The following is a 16,493-nucleotide window of genomic DNA, read 5'->3' as shown; positions in this document are numbered from 1 at the left end:
TCTAACTGTACCATGTTAAAACAAATCTGTTATGAGCATTCACTGTATTCATTTAGTAGTCCCTGGCCATGGTGTTGATTTATTTGCTCTCAGAGTTGTGCTTGTTAGTAGGGTTGTGTTATGTGATACCTTACTTGCAGTATGCGTTCTCTGTGATTATGTTTATTATCCTTGGGCTAAGATATAATTTTGTTGTACTTTGTAATAGTGGCTTATGATATGATAGAAACACTGCTTGTGAAACTAATCTGGTATGTGTACTCAGCATTGTCATAATTTCTGTACTTTGGAAGTCATCTATTGGGAACTATTAATAATTACACCTTTGACTGTTCTCCTCTGAGTGCCAGCCTACGCGGAAGACAGCTTCCTTCAGCTTTCTTCTTTCTTTCCTTTCCTGCTTCCTTGCAACAGCTTCATTCTCCTCTAGGCTGAATACAGTAGTATTTGATAATTTTTAATAATTTTGAATATCCCTTGAGCACCCTTGAAACCAACCTGGTCCTTTTGCTAGGAGCCAGCATGTTGCTGCATATAGTTCAGGTTTTGTTTAAGGTTAAACAACTATTTAAGAATACCACCCAGAGAGCTGCCCAGAGACTGGACAGTTATAAGTGGCAGGGTGACTCGTGTCACTCCAGAAACAGAAGTGGGTTCCACCACTTGACAGCTTGATGGCATCAGGGTACACTGTGCACTGGTGTCTACTAGAGCCTTATACTTTCTGTGGGACTGATGTGCCAGGCCATCTGATCCACACAGTCCAGTAAATCCGATTGTCCCCTACCTCCACCCGACTGGAGGCAGGGCCCCTCTAGTAGTCATCATAATGCTGGTCACTTATGTCTTGTTGACAGGGATTAGTCTTTATCACAGGAGCTGAAGTAAAACCAGCTCTTCCACTCCATCTGGGAACCTGCTCACCATAGACTAAAGCCACAGCTTTCGTGGGATGATTGTCCTTGACCTTTTTTCTCCAATTCATGCAGCTGTGCCTCCAGAGCTGAGGTAGGTTTTCCATCCCACTTCCTCATGTCTCCTCTGTGATTCTGCAGGTAAAACCATAGGGTGGCCTGTGGCATATACCTCCCATATCTTCCCTCTTGAGCAGTAGGATGCCTTTTGTTAATAGCTGAGAAGTGGGCTGGTACACGTGGGGAACTGGATAGATTGAACAGATCATCTCTCAATTGTTTGAACTCCCGAGACAGGTTTTCCATGGCTGAAATGATGGAAGGGGTGAGACTGTCTTCAAACTCTCGGAATTGATGAATCATTTCATCCACTGTTGGTGGTACTATATCATTCCAGGTTATTGCTGCCAGTGAGTGGGCATATGATGACGGTGAATTCTGTGTAAATTTATGCCACATGGGTCGTGTACATTCGACTTCATCTGGATCTATGGATCCTTTCCTGGCATCCTGCTTGCGATAGATCATCTTTACAATGGCTGATTCCCTCAGAGACTGGATATATTTCTCTAGAGTAGTCCACTTGACTGAATGACTCATAACATCGTCCTTGTATGGAAACCTTTCTTTCACAGCTGCCAAGAGCCGCCTCCAAGGGCTGAGGGACTGTTTCTTTTTGCAAGTGCTTTGTCAGTTCCCCCTTCCCTAGCAAGTGATCCAAGCTGCTTAGCTTTTCTACCTTCTAGTTCGTGACCATCAGCCCCATTGTCCCAGCATGTTAATATCTGAAAGTCACTCAGAGCCATCTTATGTTTTTACAGGTTTGGAAGGGGTTGTTGTCTGGGTTGGAAGAGACCTTAAAGACCACCATTTCCACTTCCCCTGCCCCAGGCAGGGACACCTTTCACTTTACCAAGTTGCTCAAAGCCCCATCCAGCCTGGCCTTGAATACTGCCAGGGATGGGGCAGCCACAGCTTTTCTGGGCACCCTGTGCCAGGGCCCCATCACCCTCACAGGGAAGAATTTCTTCCTAACATCTAATCTAAATCTCCCCTCTGTCAGTTTAAAGCCATTCCCCCTTGTCCTATCCCTACAGGTCCTTGTCAAAAGCCCTTCTCCAGCTTTCTTGTCAGCCCCTTTAGGCACTGGAAGCTGCCATAAGCTCTCCTCAGAACCTTCTCTTCTCCAGGCTGAACAAGCCCAGCTCTCTCATCCTGTCTCCAGAATAGAGATGCTCCAGCCCTCAGAGCATCTTCATGGCCTCCTCTGGACCCACTCTAATAGGTCTACGTCCTTCTTATGTTGGGGGCCCCAGAGCTGGATGCAGTACTGCATATGGGGTCTCACAAGAGCAGGAGAAGGGGAAAATCACCTTCCTTAACCTGCTGGTCACACTCCTTTTGATGCAACCCAGGACACATGGTTTTTGTTAGTTAGTTTGGTTGTCTGGTTCTTAAATCTCTTTATTCTTCTGTAAACCTTGAAAGACGAGGCAGACATTTCTCCAGTCTGCCTGGGGGGGCCAAGACAAATGGGCTGGAGAAAGAATGCATAAAAGATATGGTCAAGACTTGTTCTTTCATGTTCTCAAATGCCTCAAAACTTTATAAAGAAGTGAGACAATGTCAATGTAATAATAACAGAGAGTAAAAGTAATTCAAGCAGTCATTACCCTTAAAATACTTCCTGGAACCAAGTGCAGGAGGTATGAAGTCATACTTTTCACTGTCTTTCACGTTGTCTCCATAGGAAGGTTGGTATGCCTTTGAAGCTACTCTTTATTTAGACACCCACCAGCTCCTTTCTTCTTGAGCCTAATCACTATCCAGGAAGATAATCTAACCTGATCTGATCTAATAATCCAACATAATCTTCCAGAGTGTCATGAACTGCATCTTACAATGAAATATCTGATAGCAGTGAAGTAATGGGCCTGTTACAGATTATGTTGTCTGTCTGAAAGAATTATTTTTGGTTTCAAAAGCAATGTTCTGACTGACTGCATTAAATATGGCTTGTTTTCTGTCATGCCTGAAGGAGCACAAAATCAGAGCAAAAACACCTGCACAGGCCTTCCCCTCACAAAAGTGACATTAACAAGAAAACAGTACTAATATAATTTTCCCCAGTATGTCTTTGGACGCTTTTAGGCAGACTCCTGTGCTGGCCTCAGGGCAATAGGTTTCTTGTCACTAAAATACAGCAAAGAGGTTCCCGTCAGCACAGTATTTCCCGTCTCCTGGAACCAAGAGCAACTTTCAGATTGGTGCAAAGTGATGTAAACCCAGCACGTCTGCAGCGGTTTACATCTATATCATTCTGGAGTAAATAAATACTCGGAGGGCAAGAGATGGTACCTTTGTGTCTGGCTCTGCAGTTGCGTGTGCAAGATAGCACTTTGGTCCCTTTATACACACGGTTTGCTCTATGTTCTATGACTTGCTTATCTTTTGCACTGAAATGGTACCAGCAGAAGAAGTAGCAACACCTGCATTTCTGGCTGCCCAATATTCTCCACTGCAAGCCCCTGCTTTCAGTCTCCTCTCATTTCTCCTGAGCTGGAATCATGCCTGCTGATGTATTCCAGGCCACCTTGCTGCCTCAGAGCCAACATTCTAGCAGATTCCTGCTAAAATCAGTTCAGCGGTTTGAGACTGAAGCTAGGAATTTGGTAGTTCAGCCACCCTTGCTTCAGGAACAGGCCTTTGGCACATCCTGCCAAACGTTGCCAAGCTGCAGCTGCACGATGCTCTTATGAAAATAGGTATGATGGAAGAAGAAGCAGATTCTAATCAAGTATCTATTGGGGCTGGCCCTGTGATCTGAAGAGCAGTCTGGAAATGAACTGGCTTCTACGCTGATGGCATCTTCTCTCGCTGTACCTCCAAAAGGGAGCGGCACCACTTCTTGCGTGTGAAGAACTGCAAGTTCTTCAGTATCATTCAGCCCAAAGAGAGGGGTAATCCTGCCCTTAGTGGAAGCGAAGGAGGTCAGCAGCGCATGGGGGGGGGGGGGGGGGGGGGGGGGGGAATGAGGAGAGCTGGGGCTTAAATACGTGAATATCGAATTCCGTTGATAGGGGAACTCCTCGTGTGCACCGAGCCAGGCAGAGCGCTGGAGGAAAACAAGGATATTCCTTCACGGCTTGTTATTCCCGGAGCCATGCTCAGAGCGACTGTCACCTCATGTAGCAACTCCGCTTCCCTCACGGCCCCGAGCGCGTGCGTGGGGGCGGAGCAAGCTGTGACGTACGGAGGAGGGACGCGGCGCGATTGGCTCCCTCGTCTTCTTCTTCCGCCTCCGCGGCAAGATGGCGGTGGTCTGGCGGTTGTGTTCGCTGCTGTGCCTGGCGGCGGCCGCCCTCGGGAAGCGGAGCATGGTGAAGGTGCTGTCGGACGGCATGTGGAGGGAGCTGCTGCACGGAGAGTGGATGGTGGAGTTGTGAGTCGGGAGCGGGTCGCTCGGGCTGACGGGGCGTTACTGGGGGTGTCTCTGCGGCCAGCTCTGAGGCCGTATGGGACCGGGCGGTGCTGTTCGGTGACGGAGTTGTGCTGCCCCCAGCTATGCCCCTTGGTGCCCCGCCTGCCAGAACCTGCAGCCCGAGTGGGAGAAGTTTGCTGAGTGGGGCGAGGACCTGGAAGTGAACATCGCCAAAGTGGATGTCACGGAGCAGCCGGGTGAGAAGGACTGGCGGGGACGGTGGTTCCTGAGGTCTTCGGGGCTTCGGGCTTCCCATTGCCCGTGGAGTGCCTGGTGCAAGGGTGTAGCGGTTTAACCCCAGTCAGAAACCAAGGAGAAAGTCTTGAAACCACGACAAAGTGTATGTGCCCTAAGGAAATAGGATTAATAGGAAATTCGAAGTATGAGGCACTGGCACAGGTTGCCCAGAGAAGCTGTGGCTGCCCCGTCACTTGGCAGTGTTCAAGGCCGGGTTGGATGGGGCTTTGAGCAACCTGGTCTAGTGGAAGGTGTCCCTGTCCATGGCAGGGATTGGAACTGGATGAGGTTTAAGGCCCCTTCCAACCCAAACCATTATAGGAGTCTAAGGTAAAGATCACTTAGTTTAATAGGCAACTAAATTTTCATTTTTTTTAATGTGCTTTTTCCATACACATTTTAAAATCATAGTCTTGCAGTAAACAGAACCAAAAAGGCTTCCCAGGACTCCTTCAATATCTTAGCAAATATTAAAGGAGAATAATAGCTCAAACTGACAGAAAATTGAGTTGCTTTGGGAAGCTTTTCATTTTGGCAATGTTAGGTTTATGGTTGCACTTGATAATTGTAAATGATTCTATGATTCTACTGAAGGCATAGTGCAGGATGTATACTAAAAACTACATAAAGAGAGCAAGCGAATTTCTCTGAAGAGTGATTTGGAGGGTTTCAAGGGGATTTTTGGCTGTACTTTTTAAGAATTATACAGAGCTTAAGCTGTTTTAGCTTTCCTTGTGGTAGTACCTCCCCTAGTTCCTGCAGCTGAAGCTCACTTATCTGAATTGCCTTCCTGTCTGTGTGGTATTTGTAAAAATTACCTTCTCCATACTGATGCTGTTCTTTGACGTAATCTAACTTCTTTCCATACCTTTTGAAACCTGCCTTACTTGGATTATTTTCTGCAAACACTGGAGATTGCAGATCATGTGGGAAAAGGAGAGCATCTCTCAAGAGCTACAGCTAAAATTGTCACGTAACAGTCATCCTTGGACATCTCTTCTCCATGGGGAAACTTCGTAGCTCTTTATTCAGGGACTTTTAGACTGTGTGCAGTACTTTTATAAGCACAAGGTTGTGTTTGATCACAATTAAATATTGATACCTGGGGCAGAAGCGATTTTTATTTTGGTGTATAATTAGGCATTTCTTGCCTTCTATGTAAGTGTGCTCTGCAATTCTGAAAAATAACTTTTCTTACAGGATTAAGTGGACGATTTGTCATAACAGCTCTTCCTACCATCTATCAGTAAGTATGAAATGCAGCAGATTTCTTGGAGGAGAGAGGATATTTTCCCCACTTTTTACTAGGACAAATAAATGAGACTTGCCATGCTTTTTAAGAATGTGAGTTACTTTACACAAGGACAACCACTGTCTTACCTACTCTGACCTTACAGTACTGCCAGTTGATGTTTTTTGTTTTCCTTCAGGCCTTATTTATCCTATCTCCTCATGGGTGTTTCCATTTTGCAATCTTAATTTCTCGGTAGGTTGATCTTAGTGCAGTTATGTGGCAAGTGCATTAGGAAGATCATTATCTCTATGGAATTGCAACCTAGATAACCGTGTATTGAGCAGATACATGTGGAGTCAAGAGTCTAGAAATACCTGTAGTCAGCAGTATTGGAAAACATTTTAGAGCCAATATAATCTAAGGCAAAGTAAAACTAAGATCCAGGGCAAGGTGATGGGAGGGATGATGCTGATTGGAAGCAAATGCTGTATGTTTGGACTATGTAAAATAAAGGACTTGTTTTGTTTGTTTTACAGCTGTAAAGATGGGGAGTTCAGGAGATACCAGGGTGCAAGAACTAAATCTGATTTCATAAATTTCATCAGTGGCAAGGAATGGAAATCTATTGAACCAGTTTCATCATGGTTTGGTCCTTCCTCTTTCCTGTAAGTTTTGATTTTTATCATAACTTGTTGCATGTGCTGGGACAGGTCCTTAGGTGGTGCACCTGGTGCTGCCTCCTTACTATCAGCTTATGCAGCAGTGCTGAGCTGCTCATTAAGTCTGTGAATGTGATGGGCGAGTATCATGCCTCCTTCAGCAGCAGGTTGAGGGAGGTGATTCTCCTCCTCTACTATGTGTGAAGCAGGGTACTAATTTTAGGATTAATAAGTTCAAAATGTACTGATCCAGTCCCATTTCTGTGTGTACTGAAGCAGCATGCAGGCTGCTTCTGCTGCTCACTCATCAACTTAAATTGGCTTAATGATTCAGATTCTCCTTTCCTTTAGAGACAGTGAATACTTAGTGCTGAAGTTTCATAGTAACAGGAAAATGTCAGATACAGCAGGATATACATGGCAGATAGCCTGGTCTTTTTCACTGGTATGAAAAATATAGTTGAACTTAAGTGTCTGAAGATTTTATATAACCTGATTTATTTTTCTAATAGGTTGTTTTAATAAAATCTTCAGATGCTTATTTCTTAATATCTTGAATAGAGTTCCAGTTGCTTCTCAGATTGCTTGTCCAAATATAACTTAGAACATAAAAGCAATTGAGATTCATATGTCAGCAGATACAAGTCAAGAAAGTTTGAAAGTTTGTGGTTGTCCCTATGTAGAACATTGAAACAAGCTGATGTTGGTACCAAAAGTATCTCATGGGGAATGAGTGTTTATTGAATTAAAAGACAAAACAGAAGATAGAAGTCAAAGTAGTTAGGAGAGAAACCAGACATGAGCAGAAAATTGTTCAACTTGGGATGAAATAATGACCAGTCAGGCAAATCAGAAGGTATGGATATGTGACTGGCTTAAAGATGTTTTCAGTTACTTTTCTGCTTTGTTTCAGGATGAGCAGTATGTCAGCTTTGTTCCAGTTGTCAATGTGGATCAGGGTATGTACTTAGATCTCTATTTTATCTGAATACATGATATTCAGCTATTCTTGAAATGATTCTCTTGTCTTTTATTTCAGCACTGCCATAATTATTTAACAGAAAATGTTGGAATACCAGTCTGGGGCTCATATGCTCTGTTTACATTGGCAACTCTATTCTCAGGACTGATACTGGGACTTGTAAGTAAAACACTTGAAAGAGATTGGCTTGTGACTATTATGTATTATGCTAATATCTCCTTTCCTTCAGTCTTTAATAGTAAAGCCAGTTTTTTCTCAGGGTACCCTGCCCCCTGAGCTGGAAGACAGGGATGGGGAGCAGAACAAAGCCCCCATAATCCAAGGAGAAAAGGTTAATGACCTGCTACACTACTTAGACACACACAGGTCTATGGGGTTAGGTGGGATCCACCCAGGGGTGCTGAGGGAGCTTGTGGAAGTGCTCACTGAGCTACTTCCCATCATTTATCAGCAGTCCTGGCTCACTGGAGAGGTCCCAGCTGACTGAAGGTTAGCAAATATGACACCTGCCTACAAGAAGGGGTTGAAGGAGGACCTGGGAAACCACAGATCTGTCAGCCTGACCTCGGTGCTGGGGGATTTTATTTAGCAGATCATCTTGAGTGCTGTCCTATAGCATGTACAGGACATGTGCAGTTGATGGGGCCCAGTCAGCATAGCCTTATGAAAGGCAGGTCCTGCTTGACTACCCCGATCTCCTTTTTCGGCAAGGTGACCTGCTTAATAGGTGTGGGAAAGGCTGTGGATGTTGTGTACCTGGACTTTAGTGAGGCTTTTAACACCATTTCCCACAGCATTCTCCTGGAGAAACTGGCTTGGAGGGGTGTGCTGTTTGCTGGGTAAAAACTGTCTGGGTGGCCAGGCCTGAAGTGTGGTGGGAAGTGGAGTTAAATCCAGTTGATGACTGGTCACAAGTGGCGTTCCCCTGTGTTTAGGGCCAGATCTGTTTAATATCTTTATCAGTGGTCTGGATGAGGGGATCTAATGAACCCTCTGTCAGTTCACAGAGGTTGGGTGGGAGTGTTGATGAGCTTGGGGGCAGGAAGGCTTCACAGAGGGATCTGGACAGGATGGATCAATGTGCTGACGCCAGCTGTATGAGCTTCAACTGGCTCAGTGCTGAGTCCTGCACTTGGGCCACAACAACCCCTTGAAATGCTTGGGGCAGAGTGACTGGAAGGCTGCTTGGTGGAAAAAGACCTGGGGGCGTTGGTCCACAGTTGGCTGAGTTTGAGCTGGCAGTGTGCTCAAATAGCCAAGGTGGCCAATGGCTTCAACAAAAAGGTTGTTAAAACCCCAAAAGTTGGATATTGGGAAAGTCTTCACAAAAAGATTTGTCAGTTGTTGAAACAGGCTCCCCAGGGAAGTGATGGAGTTACCATCTTGGAAGTACTTTAAAGACATGTAGATGTAGTACTTAGGGACATAGTTTAGTGTGGACTTGGCAATGCTGGGTTAACTGTTGGACTTGGTGATACTAAAGGTCCTTTCCAACGTAAAGAATTTCATGATCTCATGTGTGGGATGTCTGGAGATTTAAACATGTTTTCCTTTGGTTTCAGATAATTGTGTTCTTAGCAGACTGTATCTGTCCATCCAAAAAATACAGACCGCCACAGTACCCTCACTCAAGTAAGCCTGCTGTATATAACTAATTCTGTGAAGCTGTTTGCTAAATGTTATTTAATAAGTACTGGTATGTAACTTGTGTCTGCAGGACGTGAGATGTAGTGTAGAAGTTTACACTTGCAGCTGTTTGCCCTTAGGGTTTATAGTGGAATTGTATTTTCTATTTAGCTAAAGTTAAACTATTTTTAAAAAGTCCTTTTTTTTAGTAAATGGAAAATTGCTTTTCCAGCACTCATAACTGCAAGATACGAAATTCCATGTGTGCAGGTAGATAAAAGTTCTGAGTGGAGCTCTGTGTTGCAAAGCTGGGGGTTACATAATTTATAGGGGCAAAGTGAGGAATAGTGGATGGTAAGTAATTCAGTTTGGGGTTAGTCTCTGGAATTTTTTAAGCTAATCTTAAAAAGTCATGGTTTGTAGGAACATGACTTCCTCCCTGCCCCACGAAAGCTGGAGGAATCTTTATCTTTCTTTACCATGTCTGGGTAGTCTGGTATCTCTTAATGCTTGACCTGGGGGTAATTTCATGCTAGCAATAATTCTACCTAAGGCTGAAGTGACTGATATCGGAAAGTGCTACCTGGATTAAGTTCATCAAAATCTTGTGCATCTGGATTTAAGTTAAATGCACTTTAACTCCCTGTTAAAGTGCATTTTTCATGGTAATGGTATCTGTGTATGCATGTTTTCCTTTCTCCTTAAGGAAAGCTAGCTCCGGAGTCGGCTCAGCTGCTGAAAAAGTTGGATGAAGAGCAGGAAGCAGATGAAGAAGATATCTCAGATGATGAAATCGAGGGTAAAGAAGTGTCTGACAGAAATTCATCACCAAATGCTGTAAGGCAGCGCCCAGTGATCACTGCTGCCACAATGGATAAATCTTAGCTTTATTTGCATGCAGGATTAGTGTTTGAGTCACCAACTGAGAAGGAAATACATGTCAAATCTTTTAGCTTGAAGAGAAGAATGACTCCTGTCATGGTGGTAATGATGCATTTAATGAATTCAGGGGGAAAAAAAGGGCATCTTTGGCATCAGGTATTCAAAAGTAAAACATGCTGTTGCAAATGGCTGAAACTTGTGTGTACGTGAAGAGAAGTGCTAAGAAGTAATGTAAGTGGCTTCTTGAATGATTTGTTCTATAGGGGTTTTTGTTTTTTAACAGAGTATAAACCAGTGTGCTTGTTGCATTATGGAACATTAGCAAGGAAAATGCACTAACCTGTTTGCTGTTAAAGCATTCAAAAAGGTTTCTCAGTATAAATCTATCTAGTTGTGCTCGTAAGAAATGCTGAGGGGGAAGGATTCCTTCAGTTATGGGACATGTTCCAGGCTTTTTATGTGACAAAAACTGCTTTCTGCTATGACAATGAGAGCTACAACCCCCTCAGTCTTTCTTCTTCCACAGAGGTGAAAGTTGCTATCCTCATTTAGAGGAACAGAAGTTGCCCTCTGAACAAAAGCTCAAGAGTTTGTCTTTGCCACCTTCCCAGATGAAAGTTGTCATAAAGCAGTGTGTGTAGTGTGGATTCTCTGGCTGACCAGAAACCTGCTATTTGCATCAATTTCTTTTAGAAAAGGCTGTAGAAGAGTATGAGCTTCTTGGCAAAGTAATTCTTTTCTAGAAAAAAAAAATACAAGTAGCACTATGAAGTCTTGTCTCTAAGACTCTGATTCAGATGGGAATAGTTTACACACAGGGTTCTCTGCTGAATGCAAATTCTATCCAGTCATCCCACTGGATGGCAGTAGGACTCTACTTAGTTTTAATACAGCATCAGTGATTTCTGCTTAGTCAAATTTTACTCCAAAACCAGTCAGGCTGTTCTTAGTATGAAGTTGAAATAACTGCTGCTTTTTCTTTTACAGAAAGTCATCTTTTCAGGTCTCACAAAACCATCTTGAAACAATATACCCTAATTCTTTAAGGCACAATCTGTAGTCTGCTGTTTTCTGTGTGGTATTTGTTTTCATTTTGTATAGAAATAAAAAGAATGCACATGCACATTGGACCAGTGTTATCCTACATGGCTTATAAAAAGTCTTCCGTAGTCAGTTTTTGTCCAAAGTATTGCAAGGGATGGGGTTAGCCTTATGCTGAGGTTTTTAGATTAGTCTATTCTTGCTGGTTTTGGGGTTTTGTTTTTTGGTTTTGTTGTTTCTTTTTGTTTGTTTGGGGTTTTTTTGAGGCATTTGGGGGTTTTTGTTAGGTTTTGTTTGTAGTTGTTTGGGTTTGGTTTTCTGAATTGTTCACCTGAGTAGGTTTGCAGGACTGGCAGTTGATAAATCTGTGTCAATAGTAAACTACTGTGAGTAATTAAAACCACAAATGTAGAAATGCTCCTGATCTTTTCATTGCAGCCTTGCTTTCTAAAGCAAGGCTCTCCTGGTGACTTAAGGCTATAGAACATCAGACAAGGGTGACAAAGAACTTTGGGATATGAAAGAAATACTGGGCACAACAATATTCAGCATTGGCTTGTAAAGCTGCCATGTTTTTTGTCAGTTCTGAATGCTTCTTTGTAACTTGCAGTGTAAGTATATCTGACAGATTCATGTTCTGAATAGGAGAAAGTAATTCAGCTGTCCAAATACCTGAGTGAATCTTCCAACAGGTTATTGGATGAGTAAGAATCAGTTATGTAAGATGTCTTGGAACTTCCTCTTTTAAGTTTTTGTTGTCTGAATATTGGTGCTCTGGAATGACTCATGACTCCAGTGCTGGGATATATATTGGAAAGATATAACTGATGCTTGAAAGGGTCCTTTTGATTAAAATGTGAGTGCTCCTGTCATTTGTAAATATCAATCTTCTGGTGTTTGAATGAAGACCACAGTGTGCCAGAAATGCCCTTAAGGTGTCAGTCTTGTGGGATTGCCTTAATCTCTCTCAAAGTTTAGATCTTAGCCTTTGTCACTAAAGCAATAAATCTGTGAGGTCCTAAGGAGAGCTAGTAGCACTGTCTGCTAAAATGGAGTATTTATTTAGTTTAGAGGGGGCTTGAAGACAGAACACAAATGCTGTATGGTGTTTTTAGGGACAAGTGTTAAATTTTTTAAAAGCTGAACTATATGGGCTAACTCCACTTGAAATGCGTTTAAATGTAGCTGTTATAAATGCGGGGCTTTCTAATTTTTCAGTTTCTTAAAGCTGTTTATGCACTATAGAAAGTAAGTACTGATACCCTTTGGCTAATTTTTGATTTTGAAACAACAACCAGCCTTTTTTTTCTTGCTGTTTTTCTAGACTCGTGGTTTAACAAGAACTTCTAGCACTAATTTACCTTGCCTTTGCCTTCTTGCACACCTGTTTTTTCTTACTGCCTCTCTGCCTTAGGCAAATAACCAAATTCCAAACCCGCCTCTTAGTCATAAGTGTTCCCAGTTGCTGGAATCCAGCCTCCATGTGGCAGACCTGTGCTTGTGATAAGTGTAACTTCAGCAAATTCCCTTTTGATTACCCATAGGCAGCCTCTGTTTGCTGATCTCTGTAAATCTTACCACTCCTATTTTTAGTAATATTTCTGTGGTTTTGTCCTGTGAATATTTAAGTTTATTTGTTTTGTAAAAATCTATATTCCAAAGATGTTTACTGAGGCTGAGTGAAGGTTGCAATGAAATATGCATAAGAGCCTGTCCTTTGTGTGTATTGATGATGCTTGAATATCAGTTTTGTAAAAGTCGGACTGCCCTTTCCATATCATCACCTTGTCTAAGCATGTCCAGATTCATTCCAGAAAGAATTTGTTATTTGTAACAATACTTTTTTTTTAAATGTTTCAGAGTCTTCAAGTAAAAAATAACCACCAGCTTTGGATTCCTGTGTTTGTGTCTTATTTTTCTAAGATAGTATCTTGCTGTTTAGCATTGAAGCAAAACTGCAGCTATTTCCATGGAAGAAAGTGTGTGCAGCATGATGGCTGACAAATCAGCTGTGATGGCCTTTTTTTAAAGGACCAGTTTGAATAATACTTCAAACTAAAGTGGCACTGAGGTGCTTCTGGCTTTCAGTTAAGACTGGCTTGGGTACCTCATGGTAGAGGGAGCTGGTCACATGTCATTTTGGTTAGATGGTTTGGGAAGGAGCTTTCATGCATACCAGGTTTGGACAGCAATGGTAATAAAATGGGATCTTGTACTGCAAAGAGAATGTAGACTGGAGTTGACAAATGATGTTTAAAATTCAGTTCTTTTAACTCTTCTCTGTGTAAAATGCATGCAAGTGTATTTTGACTACAGATGGACTCCACTAGATGCTGAAGGTGTCAGTATTGGTGAATTTATCTTGGAGTGGGAAGTTTAACTCAGATTCTAAAATGAAAGAGTCTTCTTAAACAGTCAATTGAATCCAGATGGGGTATGCTTAAAGCACTACTGAGTAACAGCCAGTCCGGTACAAAAGTTGCCATCAGAGAGTCTGTCTTGCCTATTTGCTTGCTGTTTCCTCTTCTATCTCTTCTATTTAGGAGTGAGTACTGAGAGCATGGTAGCTTTAACCTGTCAGTTTTCAGTCTGATAGTGTATACTTTTCTGGGCAAGTGCAATAATACTCTTGCAGTTCCTCCCCAACAGGAAAAAGGCATACATGTTGCTTGGGGAATTAAGTGGATGCCTACCCAAGCCTAACTTCACTACTTTTCCACTCAATACATTATGTATAATGCCAAATAACAGTCAGTCTAAAGCGCGGAGCAGAGGGACAAGACACAAGCAAAAAGTCAAACTGACTTGTATTTAGGTAATGAAAGTTGTTGGAACTAGCCTGATGAGAAACACAATAGCAACTGTACACTTAGCTGGCAGTTGGTGTTTGCCAGATTGGCAAAGCAATCCTTAGTGTTGGGTTGGAAATAAATAGTTTGTTATAATGCAGCCTGGGGAAGGAAAAAAATTAGTATGCTACAGCATTGTTTCAGTGTTCAGAACCAACAACGTACAGTGTCAAAGGCTTTTTGCTTTAAAGAGGAAAGAAAGCTCCTGCAGCTGCCCTATCTCCTTGCTTGCATCAGCTGGAGTCCTTGGTTTGACCTGACCACAGTCATCTCTGGCTTTTCCCTGAGTTTTATTTCTGACCATCAAGGGAGACCTTCCAACAGGCTTCCAGTACCTAAAGGGACCAACAAGATGTCTGGAGAGGGACTTTTGACAAGGGCCTCTGTAGGGATAGGACATGGGGAAATGGCTTTGAACTGGCAGAGGGCAGATTTAGATTAGATACTATCAAGAAGTTTTCCACTGTGAGGCAGATGAGACACTGGCACAGGTTGCCCAGAGAAGCTGTGGCTGCCCCATCCCTGGCATTGTTCAAGGCCAGGTTGGACGGAGCTTGAAGCAACCTGGTCTAGTGGAGGGTGTCCCTCTCCGTGGCAGGGGGTTTGGTAGTAGGTGGTATTTAATGCTCCCTTCCAACCTAAACCATTCTGATTCTGCCCCAGTATACCCCTTTTCCTCACTTTCTCACATTTAGATCTAAATCTTCTCAGATACAAATTTCTATTTAACATTTCTTATAGAAATTTGCTTAACTGCAAGGTAGATCCAGAAAGCCAACTCTTAGATACACATCTGATATTTTAATAGCCATCTTTAGTATAAAGGAAGTAGACGTAATCCTTTCACAGGTTAAAGTACCTCCCCAGACATGTATATCCCTGTCATAGCACTTGTATTCAACCTTAACTTCCTGTGCGCTAAAGCCAGCCTTCCAAAAAGCCCCTAGAACCCTCTTCCTGGCAACACTATACCCTGCATGCTGTGATTTGCTTTCTGTTCCTGGCCTGTGGATGCTTAACTTCTCTGTGCTGTAGCTCTGGCTGGAGACAAAGTTGCAACAGTCGTAATACTATAGAGGAGTGCCTGGTGTTGGGTTCCATGTGGACTAAGCACAAGATAGATGAGACACCCAACCTTTCCTGCAGTGGAAGCTGATGCTTTGCTTTTGGAGAACCTGTTCTATCATATAGCTATGTTACATGTGCCTCGAAGGGCCCAGAGCAGCTGCTGGGCTTGGTTAGCTGCCCTGGCACTTCACTCTACTGAGGCTGAAGTTGTGGGAAGCATCTAGGCTTCCAGTTCTGCCTTCCCAAGCTAGATGCCTGCCTGAGAGCCAGGGAAGAGTGCTGGATGTGCTGAGGGGTAATGGTGGACGTGGGCTTGTCTGTGACTGACGTCCTCAAATTGCCAGCAGGTTCTAAAATACATGTGAACTTGAGAGGAGGAAGAGACACTGGTGAAATCTTCTGAGCATCTCTCTTTAAAAGGTTCATTAAATTATACCTCCTGTATCAAGGATTTTAATGCTAGATGAAAAAAACATTAATGCAAGATCATAATTAAGGATAGTATTTTTGTAGCTATGCTTCTACTTCCAGAGTCATTATGCTTTGCTGAGCCTGGATCTCAATGTCCCTGTTTCCTTCCACCTTGATTGCCTGATAATTTCTTAGAAAAGTACGTATCTGCGTCTTCCTTTAAACTCCCTGCATGTGGGATGCTTACTCCTCTCTGGATGCTTGCTGTATTGAGGCTATCAACCAAAGGGAAAGTCAGGTGTTCAAAGTAAAGATTTCTTCTTGCCAGTGGCTGAAGTTGCAGGGATACACAAGGCCATTTCCAGAGGTCAAGTTCAACTGGTGTGTCCCTTCCCTGTCCTGTTCGCAGCAGAAGTGTTGGCACTGCAGTGACAAGGAAAGGCTGCTCACCCTGTTAGTGTCACTATACAAAGCTTGTTGTGTTTCAATGAAGCTCAGACCTGCTATTAGCATTATTGATGTAAACTTCTGACACCTTGAAGTAGCCAAAATCTTGGCCCCTGACATAGCACAGCAGTGTGGATCTGTCTTGGAACTGTAGTTTGATCTCTTTAAAAACAAAAACACGGAATGAGGCCAAGTGCTGGGTTTGGATGGCCTGGATTTCCTTGATCTTCTGCATCAGTGGGGAGAGCCTGGAGTCACTGGAGGTGGCGGTCACAAAGAAATGGGCAGAATATAGCCTGAACATGGTCTGCAGCTGTACCACAGGAGTAAGTGGGGTACAAGGACCTGTTTGGCTCTCAAGGGGGTGTGTTGCTACTCCCCTGTAATAACCGATGGCCAAGCAAAGTCTTTCCTACCTGTGCCTGCAGAGCCTGACTGGTTTCTTTACATAGGCTATCTCAATCCCTGGGTCCCCAAGGAAAATATTGCACATTTCCCTTGTGGAATCTTCTTGGCTGTTTACTGGACTGCAGAGCTGATTTCTTAGATGACTGGGGAAGTGGTTCTCCAAGGTAACTATTTCCTCCTCTTCTCCCCATCCCTTGTCAAGTATTTGGGAAGGACATGAAGTGTGGTCTTACATGGAGCTGCTATTATTATTA

At 43.2% G+C, this 16,493-nt stretch overlaps 1 protein-coding gene across 1 annotated transcript; it reads left to right on the top strand.

Annotated features, from left to right (window-relative positions):
- Positions 1-4,212: 4,212 nt before the first annotated feature.
- TMX1 (thioredoxin related transmembrane protein 1) lies at positions 4,213-12,950 on the top strand. The gene is made up of 8 exons (XM_005152328.3): positions 4,213-4,356; positions 4,477-4,592; positions 5,833-5,878; positions 6,403-6,531; positions 7,439-7,484; positions 7,565-7,666; positions 9,070-9,139; positions 9,840-12,950. Exons 1-8 carry the CDS (start codon positions 4,226-4,228, stop codon positions 10,016-10,018), a joined length of 819 nt encoding a protein of 272 aa, XP_005152385.3. The 5' UTR covers positions 4,213-4,225; the 3' UTR covers positions 10,019-12,950.
- The last annotated feature ends 3,543 nt before the right edge of the window (positions 12,951-16,493 follow it).

This window comes from Melopsittacus undulatus, chromosome 4 (assembly GCF_012275295.1).
Source record: "Melopsittacus undulatus isolate bMelUnd1 chromosome 4, bMelUnd1.mat.Z, whole genome shotgun sequence".
Taxonomy (NCBI): domain Eukaryota; kingdom Metazoa; phylum Chordata; class Aves; order Psittaciformes; family Psittaculidae; genus Melopsittacus; species Melopsittacus undulatus.
This window is presented reverse-complemented; position numbering and strand designations above follow the sequence as displayed.